The sequence below is a fragment of the Leptinotarsa decemlineata genome, unplaced genomic scaffold (assembly GCF_025532065.1).
Source record: "Leptinotarsa decemlineata unplaced genomic scaffold, Ldec_3_MD MMD2_tig00026340_RagTag_RagTag, whole genome shotgun sequence".
Lineage (NCBI taxonomy): Eukaryota > Metazoa > Arthropoda > Insecta > Coleoptera > Chrysomelidae > Leptinotarsa > Leptinotarsa decemlineata.
Window position 1 is genome coordinate 14,202,956 of NW_027412694.1, and position 17,190 is coordinate 14,220,145.

Consider the following 17,190-nt stretch of genomic DNA (forward strand, 5'->3'; position numbering starts at 1 on the left):
TTCAAATTATTAGATCTACCAACATGCATCAGAATGTGATTTTTTTACCCAACCTTTACTAGAAAACGTTTCTGTATATCCCGAGAGATAAGTAGTTTTTGTTGTATTTTCATTAATATATTTCAATAACATTCTAGTAAGGTATAGTATTAGATTCTTTTGAATTAGTCATTTTGAAAGAACATTTATTTCTTGAAACATTAGTGAATTTTTATGCCAGTGAATTATCACATTCTGGTCTAATAACGTTAGATAAAAATGATGTTTATACAAGCAATAACGTTGGTTTTAGTAACATCGATTGTTAGAAATCTTGCTTTACGATGCCTTTTGAACGCGGTCACTGATTTCCTAGAGAAGAAACCATCAATTTTAAAGCTTATTGACTAACATTTCCATAACTTATCATTCCGTTCGTCAGTAGACATCTTAGCGGTTTTCTTCAAAGAATTATGCTTCCACATTACCGCGTACTATAAAATAAACTGCAAATATTATATCCACACTTCCTGTTTTACATAATACATTTATGGCTATAAATCGCACATACCATTAATACAGAAAGAACAATGGACGATCTCGCAACGAACTAGCGTGTCGGTGGGAGGGGCGTCTGTCGGAAAAACAAAAGGGAAAGGAGCTGAAGAGATGATTTTATTGTGGGAATTATGCGTATGAAATGCTCGACATGGAATTAGCTTCGTAAGCATGAGAACATTAACATAAATAAGACGTACTGTCATCAAACTGACTTTTACCTACACAGTGTTCATCACTATCTATAGATAATTAGCAATTATTATCGTGCTCCAGACAGTAAATGAAGTTGGTCGAGAGCAGACATAATCAATGGAAATTCCCTCAGCAGGATCGATCGAATCTACTTCACTCATGCTTATGTTTAAAGTTGGCAATATATTGATTTACTAATATCTTGAACGACTGAGTAGATGCATATTCAAAAAACACTCACTTGTGAGATTTTCAATAACTAAAATCCGACAATAAAATGTATCTTGAATACTGAAAAGTCAAACAATATTTGTATTTGCTCTGTGTTATGTAAATTCCACTAAGTACCGTAAATTGAGTACATTTTATTAAAATACTCAAAAAAATTTCAAAATAATGGTCTTTCATAAGTATGGACAGTTTTCAAATAAGTCTACTCCTGTAATGAGGGAGACAATACTAACACCAATTGTACTCCAAACTTACCTATAACATGGTGAAATTACAAAAACAACTAAAATTACCATCATCTCACAAAAGCAGAAAACTAAACATGGGATTCAATTGATGCACAACTATTAGAAACTGAAGCTAGAAGAGGAATCATATATAGAGTAGAGTAGATACTGAAGTAATACGTTCAAATCGAAAGCTTTGAAAAATCTTTTTGCTTTGAAGGCTGCTTCCTTTTCCCCCTTTTGTACCTATTTATAGAAAAGCTGAAAGAACACATCACAGTTTGATAAAATAAAAGAAGAAAAAATATTATAAAGGTGTTATATTAAATTCTCCAAACACAATTTGTGCCTCAATCTCACAAATAAAAACTGCAAAAAAAGAAATATTTCTCTCAAGGTTGATGCTTCTATGGTAGAAGATCAAAATACTGTAGCATCGGAGCTCAAAAAATTTTTTATAGAGTTCCCGCTCAGTTTGGTCAATCAAATATCAGTTAATAAAGCTCCACATACTAATTTCAAGGAGATTTTTGATGTGTTCACAATGTTCTTGAAACCATTTACTGAAACTGAATTATTATACTCATTAGGGAATAAATTGAAAAATAAGAAATCCTCTGGAGCGTATGATATTCCTATGTACATTTTGAAAATAATTCTTTCAACGATAATAAAACTATTATCATATCTGATTATTCTGTCATTTGTAAAAGGTGTCTTTCCGCAAGAAATGAAAATCGGAAAAGTAACTTCTATTTTCAAGAAGAACAACCCTAACTTAATGGAAAATTATCGTCTAGTAACATTACCATATGGACTATCAAAGATATTCGAATATGGATTTTTGGACCGACTCACTTCATTTTTGAATTTACACAAAATATTAACAAACACGCAGCATGGCTTTCGTGCAGAAAAATCAACTAATACTGCCATTTTTTCACTATGTCATGAGGTAATTAGATATATTGAGGCAGGTGAATGCCCGGCGGCGATATTCTGTCATTTAAGTCGGGCATTCGACTGCGTCAATCACCAAAAACTTTTATTAAATTGGAAAGGTATGGGCTAAGAGGTGCCTCGCTCAACTGGAAATCATCATTCCTTGAAGGTAGGAGTCAATATGTATCTCTCCAGTGTACGGTCAATAATGAAATCCAGAGTATAAATTCTGAGCCTTTGAGCGTAGGTAAGAGTGTACCTCAAGGTTCCATTCTGGGCCCAATCCTTTTTATCCTATATGTAAACAATATAGACTCTGTTGTTTCTGAAGTTCATTATACAGCTTATGCTGACGACATTTCTATGATCATCTAAGCACCAGATGACGAAATATTGAAAGACAAATGTGCTTCTGCAGTTGAACAAATATCACATTTTTTCATTTATCATGATTTATTTTTTAATTCGGATAAAACAAATATTATTCGTTTTCATACTAAACAAAATAGGATAGAAGACTTCAGTTTCAGTGCTGATAATGTGACATACTCAAAATCGAATAAAAGTGTTAAATTCCTGGGTATTCTTCTTGACGAAAACTTGAACTGGAATGCTCATTGCCAACATGTAATTTCTAAGCTTAACTCAATAAAATTTCTATTTATGAATCTGCGGACAGTTTTAACTACCACTCAACTAATGAGCATTTATTTTTATAGTTGATTCAAGACTGAGGTATGGTGTCTGCTTCTCGGGTGGGTCATCTATGACTCATAATGTACTCATTGCTCAAAAACACATTATACGGTGTATTGCAAATGTCTCAAGGAGAGAATCTTGCAGACTAATTTTCAAAAATTATCACATCTTGACACTTTTATCAGTTTATATATTTGAAATATGCATTTACATATTCAAAAACAAAACACATTTCAAAATGAACAAAATGTTCATCACCGTGACACTACTACAAAAAATTCTACAAACTGCCCGATCATAATTTTGTGATGTTTGAGAGAAATTTGAAGAGTTTTTTAATTGAACAATGTTTTTATTCATTGAATGAATTTTTAGATTAGATAAGTAGGGTATTTTTAGTTTCAAGGTGAATAAAGTATTAAAAAAAAAAAAAAGATACTTTGTCTTTTCATTGTCTATTTCTATGAGATTTTCGAATAATATTTTTATTTTCATGATGATATGTAATTCGAAATTTTTGCTATTTTCTGTCTGTTGTTTCCGCCCGATGTTGAAGAATAATAAGAAAATGACAGAAATATTTTAGGGTTTTTGAAAAAATCTCATGAGTTGGAAAAATGATGAAGGATTAATGTAACTCAGTGTTATTTTAAACACTGTTTCTCCTTACCGCTATATTTTGGTTCGTAGGTTCCTTTTACGTTATAGATCGACAAAAACAAAAGATTTTTAAATATTCCAACTGGGAAGCCCCCACTGGAGGAAAAAGAGGCGCGTTTACATATGAAAATTACCTTTTCGTCACTGTTTCTTCGTACAGGTATATTTTCGCAAGCTGAAAATTTGTACGTAGGTTCGTTTTATGTTGTAGATGTACAATAAGAAGGGCTTTTCAAATAATCCGCATGCGATAGCCGCAGGAAAAAGGGAGCGGTCATAAAATAAAGTTAAATTTCTGCTTTACTGTTTCTCGGTACCGCTGTATTTTCGAAAGCTGAAATTTCGTATGTGGGTTCATTTTATATTGTAGCTGTGCAATAATTTTTTTTTCATATATTTCGTTTCTCCGTGCTGCTCCGTACCGTACCAGAGGCTAAAATTTTGTACGAAGGTTCTTTTTATGAATTCAAGGGGTTATATTTTTAGGAGTGATTATTTTTTTTTGGAAAGTATAGAGTTTCAAATTGATTACTTCCTTCCTTTCTTTGTAAGATTCTCTCATCCCTTTTTTTTTGTATTAGATGGAGTAGTAGAAAGCCAAAAACGTTCTTTTTATGTTGTAGATGTGCAATAAAAAAGGATTTTCAAATATTCCAACTGGGGAGCAGCCGCGGAAAAAAAATGAGCGTTCATAAAACAAAGTTCATCACTGTTTTACCATACCGGTATATTTTCGGAGGCTGAAATTTTAAAGATAGGTCCATTTTAATTTGTTGAAATGCAATAAGACATGATTTTTTTATATTCCCACGTCCATAAAATAAAATTATCTCTATGCCCTTGAATATCCGGTCAGTGAATTTACATTTAGTATCAGCATTGCACCCATGCGGAGCCGTGGCGGTTCGCTAGTTTTTTATAATTGGAACATACAAGAAAGGTGAAGTTTTTTCAACAGATAATGATTTGTAAATTAAAAATTCGATATGTAGCTACAGCTGGAAATTTGAAATATGGGATTTCCATATAGTGGAAATTCCAAAATTACTATCGAGTTAAGATTGACGGAATTAGTAATCTCCGTTACTTACAGATTAGAGTTTGAAACAACTGATTGTTTCAGAGAATATATTGTAGATGAAGATAAATTTATTCTAAACGTGAACACTTCTCTACATTCGTGTCCCAAAACATTTTTATTTTATTATTTGGTTTTTTATTTTGAAAGTATTACTTCCAATATTTATATAAGTGAACTTAGTAAAAATGACAGCAAATTTCACGGAGCTGTTATAAAACAAATTACTCCTATCAATCAGAATCCTGACGTGATATGCGTTGTAAACAGATTAATTATTGTAGTAATCAGACGAAATAAATATTTATGTTGTTCTGCTCTACCGTGTGCGTAATAGAGAATTTATAGTTTGAATGAATGGCGGTTTCCATAATTTACGACTCGTTGTTCGCCTGATTTCATTCGCAAAATATGCGCAGTATGTATAGAATGCGCTAGATCTGGTCACGTTCAGCTAGATAATTCAAATCATAACGAGATGCTCCTATGATAGAGTTATTGTCGAGTTTTTGACATGATGAAAAGAAGACGATATCTTGGGAAGTTTTCCATTATTGATCAATTATCACCAACTACCAAAATTATTCAGTTCATGTACGAAAAAAACACTCCTTATACGAGTAGATACTTTTCCAAGAAAGCACTAAGTAATTGCATCCAGGGAGTGAATAATTGTAACAAAGCTCAGGGTACACTTATTGGCTTATGATGAACATTTCAGCTATTAAAGCATAAAGTGCCATCTAGTCAGTGAATAATATTCACAGAATACAGTTGCCTGTCATATGATTTAATACTCTCTTAAAGCACGCTGAAGGGTAACTCTTGAATGAGCTTATGATTGGCCTTATCTCTTAACGTAATTATTGATTGAGTCAAATGATACATTAGCATTTGAATAACCCATGTGAAACACTCTATAAGGGTATACTACTCTCTGGAACTGTCAAAGCTGTCATGAAATAATTATTATCATCAAGTTACTAACTGGACTTGGGTTTCTTGGCTGCGGTTTTGATTACACGAAATTTCAAATCTAAAAAGCTTACAGTTTTGAAGTTTCGATTGCTGCCTTCGAAGAAAAAAAGAAAGCAATCAATTTCGGAAAAAATAACTCTATACAAATATTTGTAGATCATGCAGTAACTTTCAAAGACAAACTGGGAAAAAAATCCCTCCAAATAAAGCGACTTTCATATAAACACTAAATTATACAAAAAACACTTTTCTCTATTCAGTTTTTTTTGTATTATTCCATACAGTCATTATGGAATTGAATCAGATATCATTCACAGGATTGGTACACAAAAACATGGGATACAATTGATGCATGAAAGCTAGATGATGAATCATTCATGGCGCATGTAGTGCCAACAATTGTACTATTCATGTCATTGTTACATAGCATAAACAGTATGGTTTCCATTATTGACCCTTGGGATACACCAACATGTGAGTGAAATTTTTGTATCGGAGATGGTTGCAAAAGGATGATTCACGATTGTGGAACTATTCTTGATATGCAAGCGACAAACCCAATCTTCTTCCAAAAATAAAGAAAGTTAGGTTAGGTTAGCTTCGGTCAAAAGTGAGTGGGCCTATTCGTCCCTTCACCGCAATCCGCAGGGGTTTATTGTGGCTAACACATATTCAAACTCGACCAAATAAACCCAACTTCTTGATGTAGCCGATTAGTTTATATGATGAGTGATTTTTCACGTCAGATGGTGCGATCCAGGTGTTCAATGTTTGTTTGGCAAAACTCAAAGCAATGCCAATGATAGGTTCTGGTCCGATGAAGCTACTTGCAGCACCCTCCTTTGCAAAATGTCAGCAGCCTCATTGTCTTTCAGGCCAATGTGGCTAAGAATCCAGACCAGAGACAATTTGTTAAGTCTTCTTATTGAGGAGAGTCGTTTTTAGCAATTTGCTACCAACTTAGACGTTGTTCGGTAGGAGTCAAGAGCTTCCAACGCCGCTTGACTGTCCGAGAAATTTGTTATTGTTTTGTGTGTGAAGTTGGATTTTACCAATCTCTCCGCACACAATTCAGTAGCATAGGTTTCCGCTTGAAATACAGTCGTTGATAAAGATGTATAGAGTTATTTAAAATATGTATAGGGCGTCGTCTACGAAAAAAACACCAGTGATGTGATCGAGCTGCTCGAAGAGATCAATGATATAGATAATGAAAAGAAGTGGCCCTAGAACTGAACCTTGAGGTACATCAAAAGTTATTTCATTGATAAGAGGATAATTAGGAATCATGATAAACAGCATGGACACGTTGACACGGATAAAAAATTTATGAGCAACTCCACTGATACCGTAATATTCTTTTTCTGGCAATACCTGATGCAAGATGCAATAGAAAGTAATTACTTGTATTTTTTTCCTTTTAATGGTTGTATTTTACTTCCTTCAATACAACCATTACAAGGAAAAACATCGTCTTTTGTGAAGAATTCAAGGCATTTTGTCGAACTACTAGGGTCAATTGAGGTCACACAGGAAGATCAACTAATTAGTTTCGACGTGGAAAGCCTTTACACGAACGTTCCGGTCGAAGAAGCACTTCAAATCATACAGAGAAAGCTATCCGCAGACGGGAACCTGAAAGAGAGAACGAATCTACCTATAGAAGTCATCATGAAATTACTAGGATGCTTTGTACGAAACTGTTATTTCCAACTGAAGGATTAATTCTTTACACAAGATGAGGGACTGCCAATGGGATTGCCACTTTCACCAGTCATAGCCAACATATATATGGAGTGGTTTGAAACTCTGGCCATTGAAGAAGCCCACAAGAAACCTCGAGTCTGGTTGAGATATGTTGACGACACCTTCATAATATGGAACCATGGGAATACTGAACTAGACGCCTTCCTGAAACATATCAACAGCGTGAGACCTTCCATCAACTACACAATGGAGAAGGAAATCCACAACGAATTGCCATTCTTAGGCGTTTTGGTGAAGAGGATCGACACTAAGTGGGAAACATCTGTATACCGAAAACCCACTCATTCGGAACAGTATCTGAACCACGAATCCAGCCACCTTCAATCGACTGAAAGAGAAATCATCAAGACTCTATTAGGCCGTGCTTTTGGGCTCTGTAATACGAAGGAAGGTCTCGAGAAGAAACTAGACATCATCAAAAATGATCTTCAGCGGAATGGCTACTCCAAAGCGATGGTAGAAAAGACTTTGGCTAGAAGACAGCAGGAGCCTCGCAAGGAAGAGAAGCCGTCACAACCAGTGCTTGCACTTCCCTACATCAGAGGATTATCGGAGAGGATAAGAAGAATTGGTTCTAAGTACAACATCAGAACCTGCTTCAGATCCGGTAACACTATCCGTAGCAGCCTCACGAAAACCAGGCCACCCAATGCGGACTGCGATTCCAAGAATTGCATTTACCGGATACCCGTGAGTGCGGAAAATCCTATATTGGTGAAACTAAGAGGCCATTGAATGTTCGCATTGCCGAGCACAAGAAACACACACAGCGAGGGGAAACCAGCAAATCAGGAATAGCAGACCATGTTTGGACCCATCAACACAACATCAAGTGGTCCCAAGCTGAGATCTTGCACAGAGAGGTTTAGGAGAAAATTCAAGGAAGCCGCATACATGTTGTCCAACATCGTATTCAGCCAAGCCAGTGTAGAAATACGCAACATATGGAAACCCATCATCAAGCAAAAAATAGCCTACTCCCGCCAAAACGGTCATTTTCCACGGAACCAGTGAAGCGGAAAATGGAAAGCGGGGATAAGTACTCGAAGGACCTATAAATAGTAATCTCTCGGAGGAATCAGTCCAGTTATCACCCGAAGACGATTGTAGATACTAACAATCGAAACGTCGTGAACTAACGTGACTTGGAATCTCTCCACTTTTTATTTTTATTTTCTCTTTTTTTCTTTTCTTTATTTTTATTTATTCGATAGTTCTATTTTTGCTTGTATTTTATTTCACTATTATTTCATTTCAGGTTTATTTTGGTTAATATAATTCTCATTTTCAGCTATTCATTTTTAATTCTTCTTTTTTAGTTGTTTCAGAGATTTCAAATCATTTTTTATAGTAGACAATGGAAGTCCGAACTAGTGAAATTCACGTGTCAAGGTGTTGTAAATAACGGTTTGATGTTGAGATTGAACTCCAGTAATATTTGTGATTGTTCAACATATACGGATTTAACATTTTTCAAAGTACTTTCGCGAATCCTATCTGGAGCGCACTGATTAACCTCAATCGATTTTCTCTCACGAACGACTCGTTAGATTCATCCACTACATCCATTGTGATCAATATATACGTTGCCTCAGATTCAATCACGTCGATAGATGCATCGGGATGTCAATTGAGATTCAGCGAAGCTTGACCCGATAGAGGAAATGGCAAATATTATACTCATAACGATGATAATAATCGTAGAAAAAACCGTAGTTCGATGAGTGTCTGCAGTTGACATCTAATGTACGATATGCCGACTGCACGGTACTTCACGTTCTATCGGATCAGATTACGTGTAGCTTTCCAGTCGTGAGGATATGGTTAGTGGATACATTTGTTCACTTCAATGAGATGAAATGAAACAGATCGAAAGGAATATGACTCTGGGAGAACCATTTCTTCTATTCGTAATAAATTCATATGAAATTGTATACAAAGTTGTGAATAATGTTGTCTCTTTATTAAGAATAATGTGATGCATCGTTGCATTGCAAAATAATATTTCGCTCTCTCACTTATAATGTAAATGTGAAATTCAGAGGTACATTAACGCCACCAAAGTTTAAAACTGAATCTTTCAAACGTTGTTTTGCACATAAAATATGCTTCATATACAACTCTTTACCTCTGAATTTTAAATGCCTATCGTTTACAAAAAACAAATTAAAATACAAGAAATACCTTTTGGAACAATCTTGATTTTTTTCTTCTTTTTTCTAGATAATATATATTTTTTTCTATATAATCTTGAAACATTCATTCATGAAAGGATGTGTAATGATACTAATACTTCGATAAGGTTCAAACGAGGAGAAGTTTCAATGAACACTCTGTTGAACACTTTTGTGAAGCACTCAAATGCGAATCATAGAAAGATGTTACTGAAGCTTGTACAGTAGATAAAGCATTTGAATACTTTTGTGCTGCTTTTTTCCATCACTTCAATATATTTTTTTCTATGAAAAAATATTGGGAAAAAGGTAATTCACATGACAAGAATTGGGTAACCGATGAAGTGAAATTATCGAGTAGAAATCTGAAAGATCTACAATTTTTGAGAAATATGTATCCTGAAACTCTCACAGGCGCTTACGAAAAGGCCAAAAAGAAACATGTTATATTGTTAAGAGATAAAAAATATTTTATCAGAAACGAATAACAGATTCCCCCAATCCTAGTAGAACAGCATGGAAAGTAATATCCGAACTTTCGAATAGAAAGGGAGACGCAAAAAATATTCAAATAATGAAAAACGGCACTCTACAAGATAACCCATTCTATTCTTTTAGAGCCTTTTATACCAGAGGAATTACTTTTTTTGCTCAGCAACAAAATCAAAAACAAATACTCATCCAGCCCAGATGAAGTTCCGTTATTTCTCATCAAGAAATCTCTTCCCTTCATTATAATGCCACTCACTTTTCTTGTTAACCTGTCATTTCTAACTGGATCATTTCTGGAAATATTGAAAGTCGGCAAAGTTGTCCAAATTTTTAAAAGGCATGATCCAGAAAAACTGGAAAACTATAGGCCAATTACGGTAAGATTTTTGAGTACTCTTAGTTAGATAGGTTACTGAAATTCCTAAAAAAACATCGAATATTCTCAAGGTGCGTATTCACCAGGTGCTTTCGACTGTGTCAATCAATATCAACTCATGTCAAAGCTTTGTTCGTATTGTTGCCTATGACTGGACTTTATTGTTTCTGAAGAATAGACAGCAGTTTGTTAGCTTGAACAATCATAGTGAGTCTACTACTACTACCTTTGATTCTGAGCGATATAATTCCTTCTTTATATAAATGAAATCGATGACTTCATCACAGATCCTTTCATAACAATGCACGCTGATGATACATCTTTGGTGGTGTCCAGTAATGTGGATAATCTTCTGTTTGAGAAGTGTAAAAGTACTCTGAAGTCAGTTGTAAATTGGTGCGGAAACAATTCATTGTACCACAATGCTGAAAAAACTCAGTTGATGAGATTCCACAAACGTCAAAGACAGTGCGAAAAAGTACAAATTCAGATATATGATCAAACATTCGACAGTCCAGATGATACAGCATTTCTGGGAGTAACCATAGATGCATGTCTGACTTGGAAAAAACATTGCACCCTCGTGATGAACATTGTGTTACCTTTTCAGAAACCTCAGAAGCATTAAATTAAAGAACTAAGTATTTATGAAAATTAAAATTCATTCATGAAAATGTCCCAGATATAACTGGGTTAGTAAAATGAAACAGGGCTTTGTGTCAATAAACTATCGGGAGTTGTTCACTCAATTTACACACAAAAAAATACTCGATACCAAACGCCTCGATAAATATTTTGACAGACCCTCTAATTCCTGTTTATTTCTATTTCGCCTCAATTATTCAAGAGACCAGTACCTACTAACCTATCTCACTTTTCAAACACCTATTCTTAGAGGATCACAACGTGAAACCAATATTTATGCCATCAGAGGAAGTGTAAAGTCAGCTTACGGACCGCACAGAACTTTTAGCAACACCTGGAGTTTACCGAATTCCAGGTACTACATGTCACAAGATACTTGCAACAACAGGCGAACAGGTTAGGGGAATGGGCCAACCTGTGGAAGATCAGTATAAACCCTGCCAAGAGTCAGGCGATACTGTTCACTCGCAGGTTTGTACAACCGGAAGACAACGTCACCTTCAACGGACAAGAGATTTCGTGGACTAACAAAGCAACATACCTGGGGGCACCTTAGACAGAAGATTAACATTTCAGTCTCATGTACGGTAGATAATCGGAATGGCCAGACTCGCCAGACAACGGCTGGCAACAATCATAGTTCGCAGAAGCAACATGGGGTTGAAAGTGAAGTTGCTGATGATCAAAACCGTTCTCATGCCCATAATACTGTACGCATGCACTGCTTGGGGCCAGTGCACACAGACATACAGGAAGAGGATACAGTCGATCATGAACGCGAGCGTAAGGGCCGCCGTGAACGCACCGTACTACATCCCCAATAGATTTATATGCAGATACTTAGAACTGGACACGCAATGTGGACGTGCATATGAGAGAACACGCAGAAAGCGTGTTCGATAGAATCAGATCGCACAACATCCCAGCGCTACGCGATCTACACGATGCGTTGAAGATGGCTGACCCCAGGTTCCGAAAAAAGGACAAACACCCAAGGCCGACGAAGCAGAATCTACGACCACCCCCACGAGTCGCCGTTAGGCGACTCCGGTAAGCATATTAATCAGACTTTCTTTCAGCAAAGTTCACCGCAGAAAAACTCGACCGCGATTTAATTATCCTTAGATTCACTGAGGAACGCTCGACGCTAAAACAATAGCCGCCGGTTAGTTTTTGGGGGCCCCCATGCAAAAATTCAGTTAGGAATAGTCATGACAAAACACTTTTACCGATTGCGAAAGAATAGCACCTGAAGGCTGACTTTCGACCAAAAGAGGTCAGATGTCAATCTTGCTGAAGTGCCCATCAGTAAGTTGAGGACCGCTCAGAGAGCGGGGTTGGATGGAGTGGGGTAGTAGGTTCTCCTCGCTAACTAGCTGGGGGAGGGGAAGGCTTCCACTTCAGGGCACTCAACCCGGGAAGGGGCATGGGGGGGCCTTGTAGTTCGAAAGGAGACTAACGTTCAGATCCCATATATGACAGAGGATAGGGCTGGCGAGAATCGCCAGACAGAACATCAATCCTCAATTATTGGATGCAGGAATAATATGGGTCTCCAAGTGAAACTGCTTCTAATCAAGACCGTTTTACTATCCATCATCCTGTATGCCTCCACTATCTGGTGCCAGTGCGATGCGACATACAAACACAGTATCCAGACGTTCATGAACGCTTGGTTATGAGCTGCCGTAAACGCTCCAAGATATATGCCTAATAGATACATTTGCCGGGACCTGGACCTTAACATCGAGTATGTAGACACATACATAAGAGAACACGCCGAAAACGTATTAGAAAGAATACAAGCACGTGTCAGTCTAGCGCTGCGTGACCTACATGAAGCGCTCAACAGAGACGACCCCAGATTTTACGAGAGGGATAAACGCACGAGGCCTACGAAGCAGACTCACAGACCACCTCCGAGAGTCGCTGTCAGGCGGCTCCGGTAAGTATAAAAGCTTTATAATTGGAATACTCACACACATACTTAGATAGCGATCAATAGACACTTGTCTCCGGTTAGATTAAAACATTACATACAGTAAAATCACCACAAACCAAAATCAACAGAAAGCGAGAGTAAAAGCACCTGACGGCTGACTTTAGACCGCAGGAGGTCAAAGTGCCTGAAAAGTGTGCTGGAGTGCCCAGCAGCAGGTTGAGATCTACTCAGGAATGAGTGAGGGGTGCATGGACGAGATTCCACCTTTTGCATACAGAAACCGTGTGAGAAAGATTCTATCTCAGGGCACTCAACCCTGGGGTGCATGGAGGGGAGCGAACAACAACTCGATTACCAACTTGAGCACTGTGACCGTTAACACATCGCCTTTGATAATGTCTTCCGCAGTAGTCGAAGTAACGTCAGACATAAAAACCTGCAGACTACAGCCAGAAAACACGAAAAAGAACCTTCTTACAGTTATCACCAGCCGTGAAAGTCAACACTCTTTGATCATCCTATTCACAACATTCGAATAGTAGTTTGAAATTACTCAACATGTGAACATGGAAGATATGTAGGTACGATTCCATGGATATCAGGAAAATTTGCTCTATGCACAACATGCATGTTTATCAAACTGCACATCACATTTTATCTGAATGCTCCATGCTTTCCGCCATCAGACTGAATGGTGATTCTTATTCAGAAAGTTAAGAAACATTCATGAAACAGAAGACTCAATCCATAATTACTGAGAGATAAACAAGGCTCCCAAAACCGATCAGTTGCAAAACCAATTTTCGACATCGCCCTCTGACTGCAATTCATTCTCTGTTTTTTACTTCAGCTTCCACCGTAAGGCAATGAGATGAAACGAGAGTCCAAAGATGGAGTACGGTGTTTGTTCAAGAAATAAGGTGAATTTTAATATTTCTCAAAAAAATATTCATTCATTCATAAATTTATATTCTGTCCCATTGCCCCAAAGGCCAAAAAACCCAATATATAGAAATTAACTAGTCCACCTGTACTGTAGAATTGCCGGTTCACATTGGATGATTTTTACTGACAGAGTTTGTGATTGGCTGAAGAGTCATAAAATTAAATTTGAAGTCATGTTACGGTGATGAATAGAAATCGGGGAATGCGGGGACGGTTATCGCCGTCGTGTTCAGTTCAGGAACTGATCGCGCAGTTATAAATTTTTTTTTAATCTTTTGAAAATGTGGCGTCCTTGGACAAGTACTAATGGTAATAACGAGTGTGATAAACAACGCAGTTTTTTTCCAATGTAGTAATTCCAATAGCGATGGTGAACAATGTAAAAAAGAGCTACCAGTGAATAAGATTCGGATGCATTTGAATATTGAAACACAGAGAGTATGTTTGAAAACATTTTGGCCCCTTTCATAATCGATGTTTTTGAAGTACGGGCCTTCATTGACATATTTTCAGTATTTCCGTGCAGGTCTAGAAAACAAAGAACACGACGATATTTTCAAAAAAAGAAAAATTATCATAAATGTACGTTACATTTTGCTTCTATAACAATAAGCGCACTATTGCGTAAATAGGTACTGTAATAATATTTCTAAGTGGCAATAAAATGAGAAACTCACCCATCTATTCCTCTGCTGATCTCCAACGAACTTATTCCTGGAGAACCTTCGCGACCATGCTCAGGCGATGGCATCCTGATTTCATCGAAACTGAAACCATCGTTCACAGGCGACGTTTCGGTCATTTGATCGACACCAGTATTCTCGTACAAATTCTGAAAATCTTGAAAATTTTTTTTATCACTATCCGAAATAACTTTTCCGAAACTTTCCGTTGACTTCTTCCCGTACAGCTGCCGGTAATATTTTTCTTGGTCGCCATACATCCAACACACTTTCCACCATTGTTTGCACATCAAAACGTTCGCGGACGCGCTTGTATTTTCGCGTTTGTAAGCGTTGTTTGACATCGTGGCACTCTGCATATTTCACTAGAACTTCATTTTACGGGTTCACCTGCGATTAAATGTATCCATTAATATCAGGATAAATGAGACGGTGGTGATGCGACAGGTGCTTGGGAACCACTTGCGAAGAATTGTCACGGTTCTCACGGTACTGATATACGGAATGGACATACAACTAATCCTCTGATTTTTATATTTGCTGGCACAAGCCTCCATTTATGGCAGTATCATTTCGTTGATGCCATTCACCAGATAGTGTTGTGGACAACACATTCGGTAATACTGAATTACGAAAGCGTTGGTGGCCGAGATAATAATAATAATGATAATGAGTTCATTTACAAAATGAAGGTTACTAATATAATATAAAAGTTATAAAGTAGCAAGGTAAACAAACAGAGTTATCACAAAAGAAATGTTTTGGAAAAATGTTTCTTGTACGTGATTTCGCTTAGTACAAAGTAAAAAATTAATAAATACACAATACATAGATAAATTAGACGAATATAATGAATGAATAAATCAAAATATATAGGTATGACCACGAGCAAGGTAGATAATCTTGAAAATGTAATCAACACTGAGTTGAAAATTAAGCTTTTGATACAAAAAATAAAAGAAGGCAGGACTGAGGTAAACACAGCCGTTTTTCAAACATATTAGTAAATCTTCCGATATGTGATCATAGCCTTTTCGGGGCAAGGTAGGCAAACGTTTTTTGTGTTGTAGTTTTGCATAAAAGGAAATGTGTGATCAGTTTTCATTTCGTGTTTTATAGTTATGAGTAGGGAGTAGGGAAGTGTTTCGAGATATGATATTTAATACTTGTGATGAAGGAGAATAACTGTCTCAGGTCTGACATCTATGTTTCAGAATAAAGTTGGTTGGAAGGATATCTGAGATTGTTAGAGTATATTAGCTTTATGAATCTCATCTGTATTACTTCTAGTTGGTTTATGTGCGTCCAGGACTCCACCCCATGCTAGAATCCCGTAGCGTTCATGGCTTTCTACTAATGCATGGTATAGCGTTCTCATCAGGACGCAGGTATGTATTTATTAAGTTTTCTGGATTTGAGTAGAATAGTTCTTAGTTTCTTTGAAACATATGTTATGTGGAGATCCCATTTCAAGCGATAGTCAATGACGATTTCAAAGCATTTAATTTTTGGTTGTATGGTAAATTTTTCAGTGGCTCTTTGTATTTTCAATTGTTGGAATACGCATAGTTCAGGAGAGCTACAGCTGAATGGTAAGTAATGCGTCTTGCCTCTGTTGATTGTAAGGAGTTTAGGCTCGAACAATTTTTTTATAACTTCGAAATCGTGTTCAGTTCCAGATTCTCCCACGTATCAGACTTATAAAAGTACAGCTGTGTCATCAGCAGATCCAATTATATCCCCGGAGCATCTCAATGAGAAGAGTCCATTGATATATATTGAAGAGTATAGGCCCTAGAACTGTGCCTTGTGGTACTCCATAATCAATCAGCTTCACATCACTGAATACACCAATAACATTTACAGACTGAGTTCTATTATTTAGATAGCCTTTAAAAAGCAGACACCAATATATTCCCGATACATTGAAATTATATTTATGAATATGAATATTTTGTTTATGAATTTATGAATAGTTTAATTTGATGGAGATAAATACACATTTGGATACATTGATGAAATAAGCCGATAGTTACTACGTGATAGGAAATCATCATGAAAAATAAGAATAAATAATTCATATCATTTTATAGACTTTGTATTTTTAGCTAACGCTAGTATTGATGAGAATGTTGATAATGGTATTTTTCGTCTTTTGCTGTGACCAAGTCCGTGAGGCACACCGACAGTACTGATGAGACATCAGTGTTTCCATACGATTCCGATTCGGACTAAAAAGTGCGAAATTTATTGAAACTATTGCAACAAAAATATATTTGAAAAATTCACAAATAAACGATTGCAATAAGACCAATATAATACCTATAATAGGAGAGCCCACGATGTAAAATGGGGATTTACTCGAGCGTCATAGAGACATATTAGGTTGCAAAGCTTAGATGATAAGAAGAGAAAATGTTATATAATATATACCTTTTCATTGGTGGGGAAAGCGGCTATAGATTTTTAAATATGTAAGAAAATACTGTTGCATGGACATAATCGAGCGCGTCAGATATTGATAGCATCAATGTCCTACGTATTTTTAATAATGTTCGTATGTTAATCTGATCGTTTGCATGATGCGGGTGGTGAACGTAAGGGTTAAAAGTGAAAAAA

The 17,190-nt window shown here is 36.5% G+C and overlaps 1 protein-coding gene across 2 annotated transcripts in view; it reads right to left on the reverse strand.

Annotated features, from left to right (window-relative positions):
* esn (espinas) overlaps positions 1-17,190 on the reverse strand; it is a 569,590-nt gene that overhangs the window by 246,270 nt on the left and 306,130 nt on the right. The window contains exon 2 of one of the 2 annotated variants that reach the window (XM_023155900.2): positions 14,566-14,961. The exons of the other annotated variant lie outside the window; for it this stretch is intronic. Within the exon in view, the coding sequence (XP_023011668.2) occupies positions 14,566-14,930 (365 nt within the window). The 5' untranslated portion in view covers positions 14,931-14,961. The remainder of the gene's footprint in view (positions 1-14,565; positions 14,962-17,190) is intronic. 2 annotated transcript variants of the gene reach the window in all.